Genomic DNA, 23,329 nt, shown 5'->3' with positions numbered 1-23,329 from the left:
GGCAAGAATATTTATGCAAATGACCGACACGTAAGAGCGTCAGATAAGGAAACAAACAGATGGGAAAAACCCTCACGCAAGACGGTCACGCTTGTAAACATTGACCAGCATTACCTAAATTTTTTTCACTTTCTATGCTTGTGACTGATTTAGATTAGAACAAGAAATAACACGACTTGAATCAACAAAACTTCGATCGAAATTGTCATGCTAGTCGAGCACTCTGCTGACAGATTGAAGGCCGGATAAACGAACCGCTTTGAACAAATCCCAAGCGCAATTGACATGAAACAACGACGATTTTAGGAATCATTTACGTCGAAATTTTAATCCTTATTTCGCGTTTGGAAACTCAACACTCGTGCGAGGCAACAGACAACCATTGCCTTTATCAGTACATGGTATGTTATTGCAAACGAGAGGCTACGGTCGGCTGTTTCTTTTAGCCATATGCAGATAAAAGAACTACTGCGATCATAATGTATGTTTTATGCGGATTGTTTAACGTACTATAACTTTTGAGAGAAGACCTTCCTTACTATGATGTTCTGCTGCTTTCTGATGAGTTCCATCGATGGCCTCTTTCTGTGTGACATAATATACAAAGTATCATTGCAATAACCAGCACACAACTGGGACTATCGAGAAACATGATGTTCAACAGAATGAACCTTACCTTCAGCAGGCGAATCGCTGCTTTAAAGCGTAACTTGTGACCAATCCTGGTTCGACTAAAAAGCAGATCGAACCAGATGGGTTAGTTCAGCATTTTGATGACAGAGAACGCCCTCAACTGATTTCAGGGATTGACAAACATCACATGGTCTTCAGGAAGTTGATTGGCCTCGGTCCGAGGCTCAGGGATAAAACCAATGAAATCACATTTGAGGTTGAGGGAAGAACAATTAATTTATTTCGTTTTATTCCCCCAAGGCTCGAAGCCATATTAGAATTTCGATTGGATTTCCGCCATGCATTTATCAATGTTACGAACCACCGTCAAACCCAACTCATGTTTTAAACGATTTACCCACGATAACTCCAGCCATGTTCAAAAGTTGTGATTGCGTGACAAGTCAAAAAAAAAGCGGAGCTCTGGCTTAACGCATTCATTTTGGTGAGCCAACTGCATCAACGTAATATTGCTCACCCATTCGTTTCAAATGGTAATGAAATACGACAAATTCTTCCGCCTGTAATGACTGTTGCAAATCAAACGACGATCCGTGATGATTTTTCAATAGTTTTGTCGGTTTTTCTTAGAAAATACCCGCAAAAACGAAAGGAAACTCTTCCGTACCATTACAAAAAATGGGCAATTGTTATCAGAGGTTACCTTAGAAACCCAGGATTGTTGTCAATTTAAGAAGGTTCATTGTCAGGCAGTTAATGGAAGCAAGAAGACAACTTAAATTAGTGCAGGGGATATTGGGGGGAGGAATGGAGGTAGCATTACTCGTTTTCAGGAAGAATGGAGGGAGTATTATTCGTCGCCAACAGAGTATGAAGGGAAGACCATAAGAGGGTATCAGGTAAAGTTTACCGTGACAAAACCAAAATCATCCGACCGTTTGGTTTGTTTCGATGATGATGATGATGATGATGATGATGATGATGATGATGATTATCATTATTATTATTATTATTATCATTATCATTCTTATTATTTACATTATTATCACCATCACTACTAATACCATCAGCTCCTCCATAGTTTTCTGGGCAGTAGCTTGAATAAAATTAATGACCAACTGAAGATAATTCTATACATGGCCTCAGTAAGGTTTTAGATGAACATAATGCATGCTAACATCAAAAATCATCCCAATACATTATTGTTATCAACACGAACTCAACTTTGAGTGATACAGTCCAACTCTAGTTTTCCAGGTATTGCTACTGAAGCCTGAGAGCAGCCTCTTATTATCACTGCAACACGGGCGGCGAAACCCACTAAGCCGTCGAGAGCTCTCATTTTCGTGCGCTCAAATCGTTCACCGACTTGAAACGTGCGGGTTCGTCGCTTGCGTTTCAGCCTGGTCACAGGCTAATTGAACTGATTTTTGCCAACAAAGAATTGTGAAAGATAAATCGATTATCTTTATCTTTGTTTTTAAGACTGTCGATCCAAAATGTCAGCGAGTAACCAATAGCAGCAGTGAGTACTGAATACCATAGCGGCCAACTCGCTTAGAGTAAAAGGTAAAAATAGAAAACCCTTCTTACCCTGTAGTTGATAAACGACGATCTCCACTTTTGTCAGAGGTAATTTAGTTTAGCAAGGTTTTCTCGGTTCACATCACAAGTTAGTTGTGGTTTCTTGACAGAAGCTAGCCACAGTAACTAAAAAATATAACCAGAAGTTATTTTAAATTTCTGGGTAATATCTAAAAGGGGAAACCAATGTGGCTCCTTGAGTCCCCAAATGTTATTCTTGGAGTTGTGGTGTCATGTCCGTTCAAGCTGTCTCGCTAAGATATTTTAGTAATGTTTTCTCAAACAGTTTCAGAAGTATCCCAGAAAATACATTAAAACCGCCGAGCAAAAACACTCACTGTTTCAAATGTCTCACTCGTATCGTGCGTATATCCAAGAAAAATCTTATTCCCTCGCAATTAACCTTAAAAGTAATTTTGCGGTAAGCTATTCTATGAAGTACAAAACTTAAAGGAAAAACTTGGACGTTTTCGATGTCAGTTACGATCTATGAGGATCGACATCGAAAATATCAATCAGTAACTTTAGTCAGATAAACATTTCCAGGAAAGTGCTTATGCTGTTAATAATATATTGTTACGTCTCGTTCCAGTGGTTCTCGGTCCAAAGGACGTTTCAAATCTCTCGTAGTGATTATGAATAGCAAAAGGATTAGGCTTTCTGAAATTTTTCAGCCTATAATGCAGGCGTCTTACTAGGACAAATTTTTAACTGTCACTTACCCCCTTAGAACAAATTTATTTCCCTTCCCAGCCTACCGCTGCCGAAATCAATCGTCACCAACAGAGTATGGTGCAATTGCTTGCCAAAATTACGTAGCCACAAGCATGAACTTCGACTGAACACTCCATTATGTAAAGTCCTGATCAGTTAGCTAGAAAATGACTTAAATCTAAATAACGAAACGCTTTACAAAGCATTTAAGCTTCAATTTTCGTCACACACATATGGATTATGATGCATTTTGCTTCGTTTCGTTTTGAGAAGTACAACAAGCAATAGTTATATGGACAGGATGAAAACCGCTTTTTTTCACATCGTTTTTACAGACTTACCTCGGTTATCGTGATTAAAACGAGCGCTAGAGCTGTGGTTGTAAACTTATGTCGTTATGTCGTGTTTTTTCATATAGTAACATGTTTGTTCCCAGTGCCCCTCGAGTACCCGCTCATGTGACCGTAAATTACTTCATTCACTCTGACGAATGGATAACGCTCGAAACGTCAGCATTGAAACTCTTTACGGTAGCTAATTTATGTTATAAACTCAGTTGATGATACTAAATTACCCTGTTATACTCTCCCACCGACGCAGCACCACAGTTTCTTTAGAAACTTGCTCCCTTTATTCATTTTCATAGAGACTGTCTTGGAATGTGAGCTGATAACCGGAGTTGAGTTGATCTTCTCCAGATTAACCAGGACATATTCAGTGACACAAAGTGTTCAGACAATCGTACACGAGCAAAAATATTTGATGACCTATAAACTCAAGCATACATACCTTAGAAATCTCTACACTGACTGGCAGATATAATTCTCTAGGATTTAACTTTAAACCTCATCTCTGTGATTTCACATCCCGACCCCTGGTACAGGGCTCCCCTCTGATATGTACGTTTCCAGTTATACGTGATGATTTTGAATACCCACTGAAGATCATTTTCACAGTAAAGCAGCTCACACGCCCATGCGTATGTTTCGTTCCGTTAAGACTACGTGCTCAAGGCTACTTCTTTTGTTTACAAAAATCCTATCCAAAACTACAAAAAAAATTCTTAGCAATTTCATGTGGAACTAACTATGATTTAGGAAGTGAGAGACAGCTAGAGAGACAGAGAGAGTACGCTTGTGTCGGAAAAAACTGCTTATACTTAATCTGAAAACTTGAGAAAATTGACTTGGTCAGAAAGCAGACATAAAGATGATAAAAAAAAGGTTGGAGAAAGTTCAGTTGATTATATAACAGTTTTTTCTTTGTTTTAGTTTTTTAAGCAGTTTCTAATATATGCAACGAGAATTAAAGCAATGGCGATGAAGTAGTTTTAAGAAGAATCCTTGCGATAAAGTTTCCTCTGTACATCATGGATGGAACATGAAAGAGCCTTGACGCCAACGTCCAGATGAATAAGGCAAAAAAATTGAACGTCAATTGCGGTAGCCTGGCTCTCAGTTTTGATGAGAGAAAAAAATTCTTGTTCATACAATCATGTGACAGGTTGAAAAAAAAATGCTTTGTAATCGTTTTCAATATGCTTGCTCATCACTTTCGAATGTTATGATGAGCAAGCACTTATTTAAAACGATTACTAAGCATTTTTAGAATCCGTCACATAATGACCTTGGTGAAAAACAAAGAGACTATTATGTTAAAAAAAGGTGTCAAATCTTATCCCTCCTTCTAACATCCTGTTTAGCCTTCAGATACTTGTGGTTACTCTACCTACTCACAGCAGAACTTTTCCGTTTCTCCCTCTCAAAAACCTCAACGCAGATTAGACTGTTAATTAAGAAAAAGCTCAGAGGGACAGAGCACGGAAACAGATGCTGTCGCCATCATTGACAATGTACAGACGCAAAATATTTTTAAACTGAGTCAGGTTTCTCGGAAGCACTTTGTCATTTGTTTTGTCACATCAGGGGAGAGTAATTAAATACATTATTTTCTTTGTCTTTTGAAAATTTGCTCAAGTTTATCACGTGAAACTCCAACGTTTATCATGTGATGCTCCCCCACGATCCAATAACATTCGATAAATACAAGCACGTGTCGACCTTGGAACTTTTCCTGTTAGACAGAGTAATCACAGCCTTCTCTAGATTTATCTATGCAGACAAATATTTCCTTTCATTAATTAGGGAGAACGTAAAACAAAACAAGGGGTTTTCCCCAAAAGATAAAAGGTGCTTTCTTAGAAAGAAACAATGTGACCTCAGTCAACTGAGACGCCTACAACAGGATGTTGTCTGTATTTTTCCACTTTTGAAGCACGCGATTGGTGTAAGTCTGTGTTTGTGCGTGTGGTGTGGTGTGCTGTTAAAAAATTAATCAGATAAATAAGGAAAATGCTTAAGTGCAAGTGCCGGAAGTTTCACAAAAATTTTCGGTAACTGCTTCGGGAAAAAATTTATGATGACGAAGCAACTCACGACAACTGACCCATATAGCGTATGAGGGCTCGTTTAATAAAAATTTTATTATTTCTGGTGTACCTGAAGACAAACGCCCGAAACACCAGCAAAAAGTTTCTAATAGAATCTTGTGGCCATGAGGAACTCAGAACCAAAGTGATCAAATACAATTTTTTTTTTAATGATTCCTCGGGAATTTCCCTTTCTTCCGCTCCATATGCGATATATTTTGCCCTACAAGGCGATGATCATCAAAGCGGTGTCATATTGACACAATGCCAAAACAAAGACCTGCTTACACAGCACTTTCATTTTAAACTTGAAATGTGATTTTACATCTGAAATAATTTTTTGTAGGATTGACGAAAACAAAAGTAAACTTGGAAGAAGAGAGAATTGACACCACTGGTCGAATGTTGCACGTCTTTCAAAGTACATTCTACAATTTGTGGAAATCAACATGCATGACTCATTAGTTGTTCTATTTATAGGACTTACGGATGTGCGCTTGTTTAAATGAATTGTGCTCTGATTGAAAGACAGTTCGCGTCGACATCTGTCTATCTGTCATCTTTTACTTAACGCTGAGAAAGCATGCATTATAAATGCAAGGAAAGTGATTTTGAAACTAGACTATTCGATCCCTTGAACAAGAGATGCTATGAGAAACTTTTAGGTAATCCACAGCAGTTTACATCGCTTTATGTAAACTGAAAAACTCGATTTTTTCAGTCTTTGAAACGGAATTTTATCCCTTATTGATCGGGTGGTAAAACTGAAACTAATGTGGGGTTTTTCCCTCGAAAATTTGCAACTTACATACGTTTCCTGTTTCTACCGATATTTGATGACCATTATAACGTGATATGGTGCGGTTGACTGCGGTTGTACTATGTTGCCAAATTGATTTATTTTCGGTACCAATTATATAGGAAGCCTTCGTGAATGTTTCTATTTTTTCCTCCATCAGGGCCTATGAAAGCATCTCTCTTCGCGTGACTACACTTGTTCAAATCCAAACCAGACTGTATGGGAAAGTCCCGGTTATTTCAACGAAAATGAAAGAGTAGCGGAAAGTTACTATTTTGGCTCAATTATTTTTATTATTCCGACAAAACATTGTGACTCATTCGACTGGCAAAGAAAGAAACAAGACACATCGTAGATTTAACATCTTTGACTCAAATTATTATTAAAAATTACATGATCTCACGTCGACCTTGGGACCTCTTCAGTTTTACGGAGGATGTAAGCCGTCTTTCAGATTCGTCAATGTAGGAAAATACTATCTTTCAGGGATTAGTGAAAATGACTTTTAATGAGGGGTTTCCTCCTTAAAAACTTAAAATATACTTTCTAAGTCACTCAATACAAAGAGCATGTTGTGTCAAATCGGACACTTTACAAAAAGGATACTTGCAAGGTGGAATACATTTGTTGACGCTGCAACTTACGACAACCGACCTTCATTATGTAAAACTGGTTGTTGAATGAACAGTTCATCGCTTCTGATGTACCTGTCGACAAATGCCCGAAACAATAGCAAAAGTTTCTTCTGGCTTCTTGTGGCCAGAAAGAACTCAAAGCCAAAGTGAAGTGGTTTCCCTCTTTGCACGGCCATTATAAACAACAGATCCTTTCAAAAATTAGATCATTACGTAACACTAAACGCATTCAATACAACATTGTGGAGCACTCCTGGAAAATAAGTTGTGGACGGAGCTGTAAGTGCTTAGATGACAGTTTTGTTTCATAATTCCACGGGAATTTCCCTTTGTTTGAGTTTCCCTCCATAAATGCCACATGTATTTGCCACATATGTACGTGATAATCATCAAACGTATCATGAAATTGACTCAAATTAAACCTGGAGTTGCTTACACAGCACTTTCACTTTCAATTTCGAAATGTGATTTTTACGGCAGAAATCATTGCCTGCGCGGTTAACGAAACGGAACTAAATTTAAAGAGAACAGAGGATGAACTCCATTTTTTGACTAAAGCACGGTCTTTCAAAGGTCATTCTTCAGTTTTTAGATGTCTAAATGACCGACGTATGGTCTATTTATAGGACCTTCTACGGTTTGCGCGGATACGAATAAATTACATTAAAATGTGTATTATCTGCCATGTTTGGCGTAATGCTTAGTATAAGCATAAAGATAATGCCAGGAAAGTGATCATGAAAAGAGATTATTCAATCACTTCAACGGCCTCAGCACTTTTCCACTGTTTTTTATTGAGTGGTTGAATTCGAAATTGAAACTGCTCAATGGGGTTTTTCCCTTAAAATTATCATGATATGCCAATATTGTTTGACTACTAGAGTTTGTTTACTTCCGGTCGACTGCGGGAATTGCAGTACATTTTTAGGTTCTCGGCTATAAAGGGAGCCAACAATAACGTTTACGAATGTTCTCTCCTTGACAAGCCTATTAAACTCCGTACTGCGACTTAACTTTCAAAACAGGAATCACTACTTAACAAGGGAAAGTCCCGGCTATTTTAACGGGAAAGAGAGAAGAACGAAAAGTTATTGTCTTTGTCTGATTTGTTTGATTTTTCAATCCCTACAAAAAGTCTGATACCTGTCAAAGAGAAATTTATTTGGGGCTCATTCGACTAGCATTGTAGGACTCTGCTTTTAAGCAGAGTCCTACAATGTTATTTTCCCTTTTAAAATAGGGAAAATAACAGTCTCGAAAAACTTAACGTTATCTGTATCTGTGCTCTTACTTTCATCTTTGCAAAGGGATAATGCGGCCATAAAAGAGATTAAATAGATTATTTTAAGTTTTTTGGCACTATTTCAACCGCCAGCTAATTATTTTCTCAGCTAATAACTCTCTACGTAATTAACAAAGGAAAAATATTTTAAACAATCATACTTCCTATCCCTTCGACGTTAAAACAAGTTTCGCGTAGTGCAGTTTCAATATACTTTCAAAGCATATTGAAAGAAAGAAAATGAACAAGCAAGAAAATGAACAACTCTAGGCCGTGTAGAAATATATACAATTCACTTTAATTCCTCAACGGCGTAGGTTGAAACTAAAATAACAAGCAATTACAAAATTTACGCAATAAACGATCAAAAAAGAAAAAGAAGGAAAAGGAAAAGGACGTCGAGTGAAAACGGCGGTACGTTACTAAACTGCGCTTGGCGCAAAAAGACTACAGAACAGGCATATTACTGCTATATGTGCATCGATAAATTATGCAAAGAAGCAATAAGGCGGTGATAAGGTGGTAATAAAATGACCAAGAAAAAAAGGCGCTAATGAAACAAGTATAAACGTTCGCTAGTTACGGGTGAAAAGACCTAAATAATGAGCTTTATCACGCAAAGAGTCCTACACGAAAAACTGTCGCCCTTAGAACTTACACATCTTTCATGCAAAGCCTTCTCGATTCAGTTTGCAATAGCTCACCAAAAAAAATTACAAATTTTTTGCCGAATCAACATATATATGCTGACTTAGTCGAAAGTCGGTAGAGGTAAATTCTAGCAGTTTAAGGATAACTCTATGGCTATAGAGGCCGGAAGTTTTTTTTTTTACTTGCAGCCAGCCACGGGTCTCCACTTCATAATTAAAAGAGAGTTGTTTGCCGGAGTTATAGCCCAGTCAGTGGTCGTAAAGTAAATATGATGCATCGTGCAACAAGGGTCAATATTTGTTGTAAATCACCATTGAAGGTAAAATTATCAAATGACTAAAAGTGGTCCACACAACGTCTACGGCACTAAACTGTCAAAATGAGGAGGATTACAAAGAAATAAAATTTGAAAAAAATGAACTTCCGTTCAGCAGTTAGAAGAAGCAATCACACAATTACGACCTACTTATCTACACAGTTCTTAATTTACCTGGTGACGTCAAATAATTAGAATAGAAAGCAAAACAAGCCGTCATTTCTTGCTTTTGTATCAACAAAAACAACAGAAGCTTTTACAAGTTGATTAGGATCTAAGGCCTGTTCCAAACGTCGTGCTACTGCCGTGCCGAACTCAAATGAATTTGGCTCGGCAGTGGCACGACGATAGCACGGCAGCGGTTTCAAACGTCGAACCTAATGCAGTCGCGCCAAATTCAAAAGACAAAACAAACCATCCATCCAGCGGTATCGCCCCATCCAAAATGGCGGAGGGAAACCTTAACGAAGAGCGCGAGAAGTTTGTTTTGTTTAAGACAATTTTAAATGCCAGAAGGCAACGCAGGCGAATGCAACAGTCCATATTGAATACTGTTATTGCAAGGAGAGGATTACTTTTGAAAGTTTTTTCATTTATTCTTCTTCTGGTTTCCCTTGACGAGAGCCAGCAAGTTACTGTATTACGATCGTGCCGGCGTTTCCAAACCCTAACCCTAAGCAATTTATTGTCACCGTCGGATTCCTCTTCTCTCAAGCTTTCGGGCAAAACGGGTAGATTTGTCTTTTTTTTATTAGTGCGCATGCGTAATAGTATGCAAATAATGCAAAATCCGTTAAATTAATTTATGAATTGAGTTCGGCGCGACAGTAGCACAACGTTTGAAACCAAGTCGTGCTACTGCCGTGCGGCACGGCAAGGCCTGCCGCGCTAAGTAGTCGTGCCGAACCTAATTCAGCCGTGCCGCGCTTAATGGTTTCAAACGGCGTGCTACTGCCGTGCTTAAATCGAAATTACTATTTCATTTGAGTTCGGCACGGCAGTAGCACGACGTTTGGAACAGGCCTAAGTTCTATTTGGAAAAAAATCCTAAATAATCACATATGGCATTAGCTGATCCCACAACTCAAGTGATGCTGGGATTAATGGAGGGAGTTCTTCTGAACCCTCCAGAATGTCGCACTCTTGAAAAAGTAAAGATGATTCTTCCTCTCCTAAGAACGAGATCACCTTTGTTTTATAACCTCAGAAAAGGTGAGTAAGTAAGTATCTACCAATGTTTTTCAAAGATAACTCTTCAAATGAAATATATTTTTTAATAGAAGAAATTGTATCAAGGGCAGAACACCTGCTTCCATGAATCATTCTGAAAAACGTTTGCGCGCGCGCATAACCAAAAACTTCACCTGATTTCAGTTTCTGTAAACTGAATATCATGCCTTTATTGTTCTTAAGGTAATCGTTTCGAAGTAAACAATACTTAACAGTTTTTACTGTGTAGAACTCAACTTATTAAGTATGGGGAATTAATCGCTATTGAAACATCATTCAGCCATCGTCAACTGAGACATGATATCGTTTCCTGTATTCAGCGCTTGTGGCATATAAATCAGTACAGCATTCCCTTACATTCTCTGGCCGCCAAACTAACCAACCAGTTCGAACGAACTTAAATATACTCAATTGACAACAACTCTTCACTCGACTCTGATGATGACTTCCGCGAATTGAAGTTGACGAAACGCTGGTCACCACTACTGACAACAGTCCTTTAAGTACTACCCTCGCTTGGACGATCAGACTAACAGAGCAAATGTTGCCCCGGGTTCGAACCATTCATCGCATTGTTTACTTTATTCGAAGAATGACATAGGAAAGAGTGAATTTAAGAGTAAGAATTCAGGACCAAACTTTAGAATCCCGTTATTTTGATCACTCTTAACTTAATTAGCACTTTCACGTTCATCGTTATCATCATCATCGCTATCATCGTAATCACCATTATTATATCACGCGAGAGAATATCTTCTCTTGTATCTCCAGTATCATTTTTAACATCAAAATTTTTTATAAAATTTACTGCGATGATCACATTTCACTTTCATCTACAACCGCAGTACAAATATGAATTATTTCATATAAAACTTCACGTCATTTCACTGCACGGGAAGATATGAACTCAATAAATTGACCTCGCTCCCAATGTATGGCTTCATAGCTCAGTTGGTAGAGCATCGCACCGGTATCGCGGAGGTCACGGGTTCGAATCCCGTTGAAGCCCTGATTTTTTTTTTCAGGCTTCTTCTTTCCAATTGCTTAAATTGGAAAATTTACTGCGATGATCACATTTCACTTTCAAAATTTAAGTCTGTTGTAGCGAAGTCATGCATATTACCCCTTCCATTTTGTTAATCAGACCTTGTTTAATCCACAGATCTCCTTGTGGACATTGCCACAAATGCTAGTTTGAAGAAATTCAAAAGAGATCATGTTGTCATCTGGCAAGGACAAGAAGGAAATAAGTAAGAAAAACTCGGTGATAATACAACAATGAATTAGTTAGTGTTGTGTTAGTGACAAAGCAGCCTGACAGTTCTTCCAGGCTCAGAAAGTTATAACTGAACGTTCCTGTCTTTGAAACAATCGTACCGCTTACAGAAAGTGACGTTCAAAACTTTCTTGAAGAGAAAGAAAACCAAAATAGGGAAGGAAGAGCCAGAAGTTACGTAATCAGTGGCTTTCGTAATGGCTTTTCTCGCTGCTAAGAACGAAAATCGGCAACTGGAAGATTTGCAACTGGCCGAGTTTGGCCAGTTACATTTATAGATTTCTTATTTCGGTACGGACAAAGTCAATAACTGAGAATTTTGTAAATTGAAAGATACGCCCATTATTTGATTTTGTAATGATTCAACGCATTTTTTATCTTGAGTCTTATCGTCTACGCACTTTGCAACTTCTTTTCGGGGCTTGTGAATCCTATTTTTTTCCATTAATTATTCGGGAATTATCAATTCATTTATTTTCATTCATTAATGAAGTCGACTTTCTTGTCAGTAAAGGGCTATTGTATTTATATAATGAACACAATAATACATGGTTACTTGAAGATATGGAATTTCTATTCTCGTGTCCAATTCGTGAACTATTGAAAACTTGAAGAGAAATTCCATGCCTATGCACGCCCATGTATTATACTCTATTTATAAAGTCTGATAACACTTATTTCTTTCCATAAACCGACGGTGCGTAAGAAAGACTTTCTAATGGTTTTGTCCCTAATTTTCGATGATTGCCTGATTCATAACAGTTTTGGGGTCATTATCAAAGGAGCTGCGTCAGTGCATGCCAGGGAGGACCACGGAGGAGCACCTCAACAGGACACTGTATCAATACCGCGTGGCCAAAGAGAACGTGTGGCAATGGTCGGCCCTGAGCTTAGGCACATTTCAGCGGGAGGTAGCTTCGGTGAAAGGGCCATGTTATGTGAACATCCGCCATACAACGTGACTGTTATAGCTGACGAACTGATGCATGTGCTACTGATAGACAGAACGCTTTATGCGAGATCATTTGGTGCTCACAAGCTGGAGTGGGAAAAAAAGATTGAGTTCGTCAAGCAGTCTCCCCTTCTCCGACATTTGACGCCAGCTATCCAGAACCTGTTAATGGAGAACTTAAAACCGCGCGAGATACAGTTTGGTAATCGCTTCATAAAGCAAGGAGGCGTTTGCAATAGCCTTTTCTTCGTTTGTAGTGGATGGGGAAAAGTTATAGCAGATCTGCGCATCAGCAGGACCCAGTATGAAGCAATGAAAGCAACTTCGAGAAGCAAGGAGAAATCCTCAGGTCGGAAGACCATTAGCTGTGACAGGGAATACACACACAATAAGAAACTGGATCCTAGTCGCCCTCTTTCGGTCATCAACAGACGAAAGTACATGCAGGAGTTTGGATACGTTGCCGTAGAGACGCTTTTGAGACAGAGAGAAGTACCTGTGACAACTACAGGTCCAAACGACGTCATCGGTGACATTGAGGTTATAATGAATTTCCCAACGTACTGTGCGAGCGTGGAGTGTATTGAAACTTTGCACGTTTACGAGCTGAGCAAGTTCGATTTTTATCAAATTGTTAACCACAGGAGTACTGAAACAGACGATCTCTTACGAAATGGTGCTCTCGCCAAGCTGTGTTTTCGAGCCCAGCGTCTAAAGAATATACCGTTGTACACCTTGCTATACAAGCGAGCCTTAACTCCTGTCAAAGAACCAACAAGGAAAGCATCTCTTCGGGCACAAAAGGCCAATCAAATTAGAACTATAAATAAAATGGTCGGCAGCTTGAGCAAAATTCAACGAACGCCTGCAGTGGACAAGACAAATAGCAGCAAGGAAGCCGAGAAGAGGTATAAGAACGGTGGAGATTCATTGGTAAAAACAACCAATGAGATTACGACACTGATCACGTATTGAGATTTCATGATGGGAATAAACCTGTTAAAAAATGTTTCCCAAATGCGCTCAATTTCGACTACAGGAAGTCGCCATTTTCAATTTTGCACAGGACACTGTCTGAGCAGTTTCAAATTGCGGATTCCGAAATCGAGTTTTAAGCTTATTTGGAGACAATCTTTGAACGGTCAGGGTTAAATTTCGATACGCAGTATTGAATTTATATAACATGGTTTTCACAGCATACTTCTCTTTAAGAGTGAGTCACCCCCTCCCTGTGAAAAAGATTTTGATCGCACGCTGCAACGCGCGGTTAAAATAGTTTTGTTTTTATTTATCACTTTCGACCCCTTTTCATACGGCAATGTCTGCACATATTTGAGTAACACGTTGTTTATCTAGTAGAGACAATACACAAAAAAAGAGCAACACGACAGATTGAACAAAATTATGGGAAACATATATTTTACCGATCAAACTGCACAGAAAGTGGAATTTCCAATTATAAGCGTTACAACACATTACAACAATCATGTCGATATATTTTTTTTTAAGTTTTCCAACATTCGTTTCATTAACTTAGAGGCACGAGTGGAAACAAAACTGATGACAAACAGCTGGACAAGAAGGTAAAAAAAAATCATGCGCAGAAGCTACAATGTAGGTTATCATTAAATAATCAGAACTAATTGCGTAACAGGAACCACTCCGTTGCCGAATGTTGGGTATCCAATCAGAGTCAAAAAATCAACTAAACATTCACTCAGTCAACCAATCAGTCTTTAAGTTAGTCAACCAGCCTTTCATTCACCTAGAAAGTTATTTGGCCCGTCAACAAATCAGCAGGGAGTTATAACAGAGTTATAACCCACCCGTTCAATCAGTGAGTCGGTCAGTCACTGAGTCAGTCGAATGGATATCCTGCTGGCAAACATTAACGTCATTCATCATTGCGATTAATTCTCTATCAAAATGAATCGGCGCTCTCCTGACCACAAGATGTTGTATTCTACAACATGTAGTCTGCTTCAGACGATGCGGTCGCCTGAGGTGGAGCGAAAAGGTTCATGATAATTTAGCTGAATGAGCTTTAGCCAATCATTAGTTATAGTGAAATTGCATGATTATCGACACACATATCTAAAATGTCTAGTCATTGCCGCGTAATTTGTGATCGTTCAATCGAAGTGCAAACATGTTTTTATGTGATTAAATTCTTCTGAAAGGATGCCTAATGAATGAATCCTCACAAAAACCTTACGAAATAATGGATTACAATGTAAATTTCTGCTTCTTTTACAGTCTGTTCACAGTTTGATGCAGAGGAATTTGCAGAGACGAAGTGTCAGCTGACGGTTTTTGTCCAGCTGTTCGATTGGTCAAAAGAGAGATTGCATCTAAACAACCGAGCTTCTTTACTTCCTCTTTGGCTTCTTTTTCCTAACGCATTAATTTAAAATCAATCTTTTGAACCTAGCCTGGTATATGTAGAACGCTGTGCAGGTTTTTTTTTTTTATTAAAGTCCACGGGAGATAAGAGTTTGAGCTGCCCATTGTGGTGTGGCGTTTTAATTGTTAACCTTGAACATCATGAATTATTTTTTGGGTGAAATTGGTAGTCTCGCATCGCCAGTATTTCTTGTATGGCCGGAGAATTTGGATGGTGTGTGTTTTTGTATATAGGTATCATCCTAATTTTCGTCATATTCATCTACTGGGTAATGCCGGAGTTCTCTCCGCAGAACTACACTCAATCATTTTCTCCAACATCGGATAACCTACAACTGGGCTTGAAGAAGTTTTTTCACTGAAGAAGGAGCTTCCCAAAGCGTGGCCATACTCTGCAAGGTTTGACCAAACTTGTTTGATGTATTTGTGACGCAACTTTTGTATATGATGAGAAATTCCACTACGTCCCAATGATTGTTCCTCGCGGCGGCCATGGCGGGTGTCTCTCCAAATTGATCACTGTGGAAATAAATAGCATAACTCAGGCATTGTTTGCATGCAACGAGGGTGTTTGCTCCTATGCTTCTACTGACAGGCGACATCTGGAACAGCAGATTTTTAAAATCAGTCTGATTATATTTTGTTAGAAGGTTTCTTAAAAGGCTCTGATGCCAAGAACCGAAAAACTGACCACTATCATTAAATAATGAACTTCTTAGGTTGACAACTTCCGGGAAAAAAAAAGAAGGAAAGAAAAATCATAATCCATCGGATCTTATCTGTCGTAAAGAGAGCTCAAACGAGCATTTTACTCTAATCGATTAATTCAAATTCCCGAGCATTTTATTTAGATCATCTGTTCAGTTTGTGCGATGCTAACCCGCGCTATTAATGAATGATGTTTAATGCATGTTGCCTGCACGGTCATTTGAGGTAGATTCTGCTGGTGATTACCATACGTTCAGGCCAGCTTTTCCTGTCACAATCTAACCCCCCCCCCCCACCACCCTCTCCTTCATTGATACTTCTATGTCTTCTTTATAAGCTACTATATAGTAGGAGAGTAGGACCTATGAGGTCTCTCTGCCGAGTCAGTACCTCTTTCATGCCTCTTGTTCTTATATTTCTTATCTGGCACGCTTTAATAGAAACAATCAAGATGAGCTTTTACTTACGTTTCGTTAACTTTGGCTCCAGTCTCCAGAAGTTTCCTGGCGATGTTCACATCCGCTGCGTAATGCAACGGCGTCTTCCCCCGCGGAGTCTTTACATTTACATCAGGAAATATCTCGGTGAGCAGATCAATGACTTGAAAATTTCCCTTAGTTTCCGCCGCTACATGCAGCAACGTCTTGTCCCATGGACTAACACGAATCTCCTGAAGTTTCTCCTTAACTGAATCTTGCACGTTTATGAGAGTTTGTAATAGATCTCTGTCTCCGCCACTTATCGCGTCAGTGAGTAAGCGCTCGCAGGACATTGATCGAACAAAACCATCTGTGTTGATTCCACGTTGAATTAGCAGCTTAGCCACACACAATGTCTTAGCTAGGACTGCGATTTTCAGGACGGTGTTTTGATAGACATCGCTGGCATTAATATCAGCTCCTCTACGCAGAAGTAGTTCCACAGTAGTCACATGACCGCGTTTAGCTGCCAACATAAGTGGGGTTTGACCACTCAAATTAACGCTATCAACCTTAGCACCCTTTCTTAGTAGGAGAAGTATCGTCTCGTTGTATCCATTTTGCGCTGCGAAATGTAGGGCTGTGGAGCCTGTTAGGCTTCTTTCCGTATCTTCATAGGTGTCACCTGTGGGATAATTCACATCGCATCCATGTTCGATGAGAAAAAAGACGATTTTATTTCGGCCATTTTGAGAAGCGTAATGAAGTGACATAAGTCCACCGTCGTCTTCGTCGTAAATCCGAGCACCCGATCGAACCAGGAGCATCACCACATCAAGAGAGTTGTTAGCAACCGAAAAGTGCAGAGCTGTCCTTTGTTTGTTGTCTCTGGCGTCCACTCTTGCTCCATTAGCAAGGAGAAACTCCACAACCTCGGACTTACCAGACGCACATGCCGACATAAGAAGTGTCCTGCCTCGCTAATCTGTTTTCTCGAGACAACTTTTCCTGTCCTCTTTGAATTTTTTATATCCAGCAAGGACTTTTTGTAACTGGCTCAGACTTCCTTTGCTGACAACTTCGCGTAAAAGAGATATATTTTGGAACTTTTTCACGGTTTTGTTCAAAATGTGCAATACAGCATCACTACTGGAATTTTCCTCTGCAGGAAGTTTGTCAGGAGAACAGGCCACCGGGGATAAATTAACGTATGCGAGCATGCGAGATATGAGGAAGTCCGCTGTACCTGCCGTAAGAAGTGCTATGGAAATATCAAGGCTGCTCGGGCTAAACCTCAGAATCGTTTCCGTCGTGGACAAATCACCTTTCATAACTAAGGCTTGTATTACACTTAGCCCGTCAGGACCATCTGGATTTGCTAGTCTGTAGAATGCCTGCATCTTAAGATTATCCTTGAGCGAAGAAAAAACGCAACTAAACAATAAGGAAATCTACAGGTGATTTATACATTAATGAGAGTTTCAGTTTAAAGATTACCTTAGTAAAGATAGGCAATTCAAGCGGCGATATTTAAGATAAACAAGCTTTCATTTTGAGATCCACGAGAGACTCGTTAGCTTGCAGTCTCCTGCTAAGCTGTTCTCTGAAATGGACCGAATACTTTTCTCCATTTTCGCTTCTCATACCTTTCTTGGTTTTACAGCTCGTTTTCGCGGTCACATGCAAACGTGCGCTGTACTATGGAACGCAATGATAAAGGGGGTAAGTTTCTAAAGAAACTGTGGGGCTGCATCCGTAGGAGAGTATAACAGGGTAATTTACTATCATTAACTGAGTTGATAACGTAAATTGGCCGCCGGAAAGTATTCAAAAGTTGACGTTTCGAGCGTTAGCCCTTTGTCAGAGCGATTCAATTTACGTTATCAACTCAGCTGATTATACTAAATTACCCTGCGGAATGAAAGATCTGGGTTTGAGCATGAACCTGACTCTCAAGAGCACTTCTCTCCGCCCAGTAGTATATATGCATGGCATCAAAAGACTGTTAGGTAAAGCTCAAGAAAAAAGGAGTGGCTGTAGGGACGCAGATTTCCCCAGAATAGCCGCACTTGGAGAAATAAAAGTACCCACAATGATATATAAACGGCATTGGAAGACGATTGAAAACCCATACAGCCGTCAAGCAACTGACCATGTGACGGACGTATCGCAGCTATAAAAAAGGGGCCATGTAACAGCGCTCGATGTTCAGAATGCATTTTTGAGGGGTCTTTTGATGTTATTTTTCCGTAAAAGCAAAATTTTCTTGCATGATAGTCAAAACGGCCTTTCGCTCGAAACGCGGCGTATGGAGAGAATTCTCTAACGTATATGGTAAGTAACTGAGTGTTAAGGACTGAATTGAATTATCGTGAGATTTTTTAAAGTCGTGACTCGAACTGTATTCAAGTGTTTGGTTATTTAATTGCGCTGTAATTAGTCGTGAATTCAAATAGGGGTCTTAGTTTTGGAGTGTTTTTCAAGTGCGAAAACCCAAATCCTAAACCAGTCGTTCGAGTGGTCTTCGGTCTTAGGTCTTCTGTCTTAGCTTTCGTGACGACAGCTATCTGATCACTTATGCCGCAGGGCAAGAAAACATTTAAGTAATTCATCCGAACAGAGAATTAGAATGAAATCACGTTACCCTCTGTTTTCTTCCCTTTCATCTTACTTCATTGTTACAGTTTTATTAAACTTGATCACTAAACGTGAACTGCTAGGGTTTTTTTTTGTTAATAGTCCATGATAGTTAGGAATCGCGGACAGACCCTCAGATCTTCACATCACAAATCATCGCCAAAAGTGTTTCGGTAAGTCAACCACAAGCTCAGATCGGCCAGCCAGGCGCTTCACTTCGATCGAGGAATGGAGAACATACATGATTTCATGGTAATAAGATTAAAAATATTTTGCCAGGAAATTGTTATCTGTATATTTTCGATCGACCTTTGTAATAAAGCGATGCAGTAATACGGTGTGTACAATCTTTAGATCACCCACAGTTTCTGGGAAACCAAGGACCACTGAATCTTTCACACAGGACAAAATTGCAAGAATCCGTAAACGGAAACGTGGCAGAAACATGTTAAACCGTTCCGGAAACACGACGGATAACCTGTGTTTCCGTTACCGGTTTCGTGACGTTTTCTCGCGTTTCCGTTGCTGCGTATACAACGTTTACGTAGACGTAAGACGTAAACATAACGGAAACATGGAGTTGCATGTTTCCGCCACGTTTCAGAAATACGGAAACATGTGATTTCGTCCTGTGTCAGTTCTTGAAACGCGATTACAAATGCAAAAGCTTTCCACCAGCCAAATGAATCAACTTACCGGCTCTCTAATTTTGCATTCTTTGGTAACCATTCTGGTTTTTTCCCGTTTCTTTGTACGCTGAACCGCAGGTAAATTAAATAAACACTAACCAGCAACTCCGTGCAAATATATCAACTGATGACAGGACACAAAACACAAGCCAGGTTTATGCAAATTTTCAGTGTTTTCAAAATAAAGACACCAGCGGACCGTGAACCAGTTACAACACACAGCTACCTGTGGACCACCCGATGAGTCAGTGATATCATACTGGACGCACGAAAGGAACATTGAAATGTCGCAAATGAAGCCCTGGGCCGTGTTTTTCAGAAAAACAATTTAAATTGTATGTATTGTTCCGTTTTTAGAAAAATACCATGGTGTTTCTATGAACTTGAGGACTCTGGAGAAAAGGTTGCGTGAGTTTGGGTTGAGAAGGAGAAACGAAGCCATTCAGAGCACGAAGTTCGAGAAATAATTAAACATGAAATCGAAGGCCCTTCATCATTTCTTTTTCCAAAAACAGATTAATAGTATCATAACGAAATCCTCTTTCAAACTAATGTTCATTGTCAGATCTCTCATCTGACGAACCGTGCAACTCATTTTTCTGTTCGTGTCTCTTTTAAGTTCCACATCGACGGCTGAATAGTTCATTGCTCGCAAATTTTTTCCCACATTTTTGGCAGAAAATCGCAATACACTTGGTACAGTTTAATACGTTTGCGTAGTGACTCCAAGTCGACTTAGTTCAACCTAGTGCGTCGACAAGATGTGCTGTATCGTGACACAGTGCTGACTACTAGCGCGTGTCAAGTGACAAAAATATTTTTCTCGATTTACGAAACTTCTGGATTTTGGAAAGATTCTTGAATTGTAAACTATTATTGATTTTCATGAAAGTTATTTGTGGATCTATGAATGAAACCAGGATTTGAAATTGATTTCTCGATTTGACAAACTTTTCAAAAGCGATTTGTCTAAAAGATATCGATTCTAAATATTTTTTCGGATTTGCAAAATATTTCTACATTGTTCCTTTTCGGCTTCCGTAGGCAAGGCCCGCTGAATGATCAAATTTTCAACACTTCGTTTTCTGAAAATCTCCACGAATTGCAATGAAATTAAGTCGCATTTACCGTAGGAAGTGTTTTCAAGGAGATATCTATATATAGAAATCCACTACAGCATGTTTTCATTTTCTATGATTATTCTTGAAAAGCCATTGAATGATGATATTGTCTGGGCCTGTCAGGGTTACCATGACGTCGGTCAAGGACGATTGCTTCAGTTTCGCTAGAAAGGAGAGTAAAACTTCAGCTCTCATCGCTGCATTGAGAAAAGATGGACAGCCCAAACTGAAATGATCACACAATGAAAGAATTTTTATCATAATCTGAAATTTAAAAAAAAGAGTATTCATCATACGCTATCAAAATGCAAATATCGTGAACACTATGAAAGGGAAGCTTAACTTCTCTGCTTTCACGAATTATTGCCATTTTGGAAAATTAGTTCACTTTTTGTATCCTGGTGTGTCTTCTTTCAGGTTTTTCTAGTACAAGTTTTGCAGATGAATGTGCTTCTATGTGTTTTTTGTCTTTTAACAAAAACGTCGTTAACAGCGATAGAGCGGACTGAGTATGTACCGTATCAGATACGGTGGCCGTATTTGACTGAAGTACTTTAAGCATCAAAGTCTTGGGTTGTTTTTTGGTTTTAGACCCAGCCAAACATACAGAACTGCCTTTTCAGGCTTCGGATTGTTTTCAAACTTTGAGGGTGGGTTTTTGGAGATGTCTTTTTGTTGATCAACGTTGCTGTCTCCTAATTTTCTGCTTTTAAATCTGTTCACTTCATGTGTAGGTGTTGATCTGTTAAAGAGATATGTGAACATTGATAAACATCAATCATAATGCAAAGCTTACAACAGGGTACCATGCATTTAACCAAGTGTTTGCCCAAAAAGCTGTATCTGCGTCTTCGTAAAAATAATTTCAAACTTCAAATTGCATTGTCCCTTTTCACCCAGCATCAATATGAATATTCTCCATACTGTTCTCCATACATTTCTAACAATGCTGATAAGGAGAATTTGTTTGACGATCAAGTGCCTCATAAGTTGGTGATCATTTCTTTTCTTCTCGTGAATTTAATGTTTAATGTATGATATAAGGGGGATATTGTTAGGAGAAATTAGATGCTAGTCACTCTTAGGAGGTAAGAAAGGTTAAAGGTCAATAGTACGAGATATTCTCGTTGACTGGTGCCTATTCAACCTGTGACGTCATCAGTTATTAAGCAAATCATGCGATGTAGAGAACAAGAATAATGGTCTGTGCGATTTTTTAGAGTTGGTTTTATCTTTCATTTGAGATTCCATTGGTTCTGGACAACTTTGATGGAACTTTAATGATCAATACGCTTATGAAGAATGCTTTTCCCTTCCTCGTGAACGGGCTGCCACTCTCTGTTGCGTTGATTCTCAAATATAATTTGCATTGATTCGTTTTTGTTGTTGTTTTGTTTCTTTCTTTTACTCAGCGAGAAAGTATAAACTTACTTGCCCTGTTTGGGTGGTGTCTCCGTATCGGGCTTGGGTTCTGGTTCGGATGTTGTTGCTATCAGTCGTACAAAGAGAGCGCAGAGGGCGAGAGCAGCAAGTAACATCAGGTAGAAAGTAGAAGAAAGAAACACTTCAGCCATTTTGAAGCGGAAAGGAAAACCTGTTGAGAATGTAATGTTTAGAATCATATACAGATTCGAGTCTAAAAGCCGTTCTGAATTTCTTGGGAGCAAGTTGTTATCAGTCCTTTGTAAAAAAAATTCCTGCTGGACCTTGACTAAAGAGGGGTTCTTTTAGTACCACTAAACCTTTTTGTTGCTTCATCTCACGATGTTAAAGAGGTAAGTTTAACTCCAAAACAAAAGGTAAAGCAAAAGATTTAACAAAGCCAATAAAGAAAAAACCCAAAAGTCAGAAATCTCGTAACCACCTTAGGTGGGACACGTTTGTCGAACAGGCATCGACCTGCCTAAGCTGGTTCCCAGGTTTGCCTCGAGCTCTACTGTGTAGGTATAGTCATGGGTTTGTTGCGTCGTCAGGTTAGCACAAAATGTTAATTATTTGTTGTTGTTTGAACTCTGCCATGGGTTTACTTAGAATTGAGCCAGGTTCGCTTTTCCTTTCTTAACTTAACTTCCTTTGAAGGCATGTGATAAATTTAGGAGTAACACATTGTGTGTGTAAAGATTTCATTAAAGATATCGACTGGTGCAGAATTGATTTCACCATGATCTGGTCTTGAGTATATTTATGCAAGAGGGGATACTTTATCCTCTCTTGATTAATGTAAGGGGACATAAATGTGTCTGATCAATGATTAACCCTCTATGGCTCCCATGATCCGCCTATTACTTCTCCCTACCGATCACCAGATATCTCCTTGTAAATAAGACAAAATAATTTGGTTCTCCATCAGGACCACACTGTTAAGCTCAGTGAGAAGTTAGTCTGTTCTCTTTTTGTATTGAGGCTTTTTCTTTCATCAAAGAGTTAAGAAAAGCTGCAAGAATTCCTATACGCCGGAAAATGAAGCACTCAGTTCCGATGAGAAATTCAGAACACCAAATGAAAACAACAAGAAAATATTGATCGAAGAGGGATACAACAGTCCTAATACACATCGGTACTTGTGAGCGGTTTTCGAGGGGTAGAAAATGATACGCACTTTAAAGAAAAAGAAAGAGACTTCTACTTGAAATAAAATGGGAAACACCATGACTCACCAGCAGAGAAGGAAGCTTGAGAAAGTTTTTGCCGCAGAATCTTAATGGCAGCCGACTGAAGGAAGACTTCAACACGCATCACGAACTGAACCTTTTCATGCCACGAAAAACTATGTGAGTGGCAACAATTGTTGGCTACGTCATAATTAAATAAAGAATTCTAAGTACGCGCGTGTGTGCACGCGTATACGTTTC

At 39.1% G+C, this 23,329-nt stretch overlaps 4 protein-coding genes across 5 annotated transcripts in view; 1 reads left to right on the top strand and 3 right to left on the bottom strand.

Annotated features, from left to right (window-relative positions):
• Positions 1-3,335, bottom strand: part of LOC113677982 (uncharacterized) — a 31,024-nt gene extending 27,689 nt beyond the window's left edge. For both annotated transcript variants that reach the window (XM_089182617.1, XM_089182618.1), the window contains exons 1-4: positions 3,273-3,335; positions 2,227-2,343; positions 677-731; positions 540-585 (exon numbers count right to left, since the gene is read on the bottom strand). The gene's annotated coding sequence lies outside the window, so the exon portion shown is untranslated. The remainder of the gene's footprint in view (positions 1-539; positions 586-676; positions 732-2,226; positions 2,344-3,272) is intronic.
• Positions 3,336-10,071: 6,736 nt separating this feature from the next.
• On the top strand, positions 10,072-13,669 carry LOC113672811 (uncharacterized). Its single transcript, XM_027189156.2, has 3 exons — positions 10,072-10,254; positions 11,435-11,522; positions 12,311-13,669. Exons 1-3 carry the CDS (start codon positions 10,104-10,106, stop codon positions 13,473-13,475), a joined length of 1,404 nt encoding a protein of 467 aa, XP_027044957.2. The 5' UTR covers positions 10,072-10,103; the 3' UTR covers positions 13,476-13,669.
• A 1,458-nt stretch (positions 13,670-15,127) lies between these two features.
• On the bottom strand, positions 15,128-19,518 carry LOC113672812 (uncharacterized). The gene is given in 3 exon segments (XM_027189157.2): positions 15,128-15,422; positions 16,079-17,442; positions 19,364-19,518. Coding segments are annotated over 3 exon segments (1,587 nt in total). The 5' UTR covers positions 19,397-19,518; the 3' UTR covers positions 15,128-15,232.
• Positions 19,519-20,709: 1,191 nt separating this feature from the next.
• On the bottom strand, positions 20,710-23,270 carry LOC113672827 (uncharacterized). Its single transcript, XM_027189173.2, has 3 exons — positions 23,135-23,270; positions 21,909-22,071; positions 20,710-21,219 (listed from the first exon to the last, which is right to left on the bottom strand). The coding sequence occupies exons 1-3, from the start codon at positions 23,211-23,213 to the stop codon at positions 21,039-21,041; spliced, it is 423 nt and encodes a 140-aa protein (XP_027044974.2). The 5' UTR covers positions 23,214-23,270; the 3' UTR covers positions 20,710-21,038.
• Positions 23,271-23,329: the final 59 nt, after the last annotated feature.

This window comes from Pocillopora damicornis, chromosome 9 (genome assembly GCF_964200805.1).
Source record: "Pocillopora damicornis chromosome 9, jaPocDami1.2, whole genome shotgun sequence".
NCBI lineage: Eukaryota > Metazoa > Cnidaria > Anthozoa > Scleractinia > Pocilloporidae > Pocillopora > Pocillopora damicornis.
This window is presented reverse-complemented; position numbering and strand designations above follow the sequence as displayed.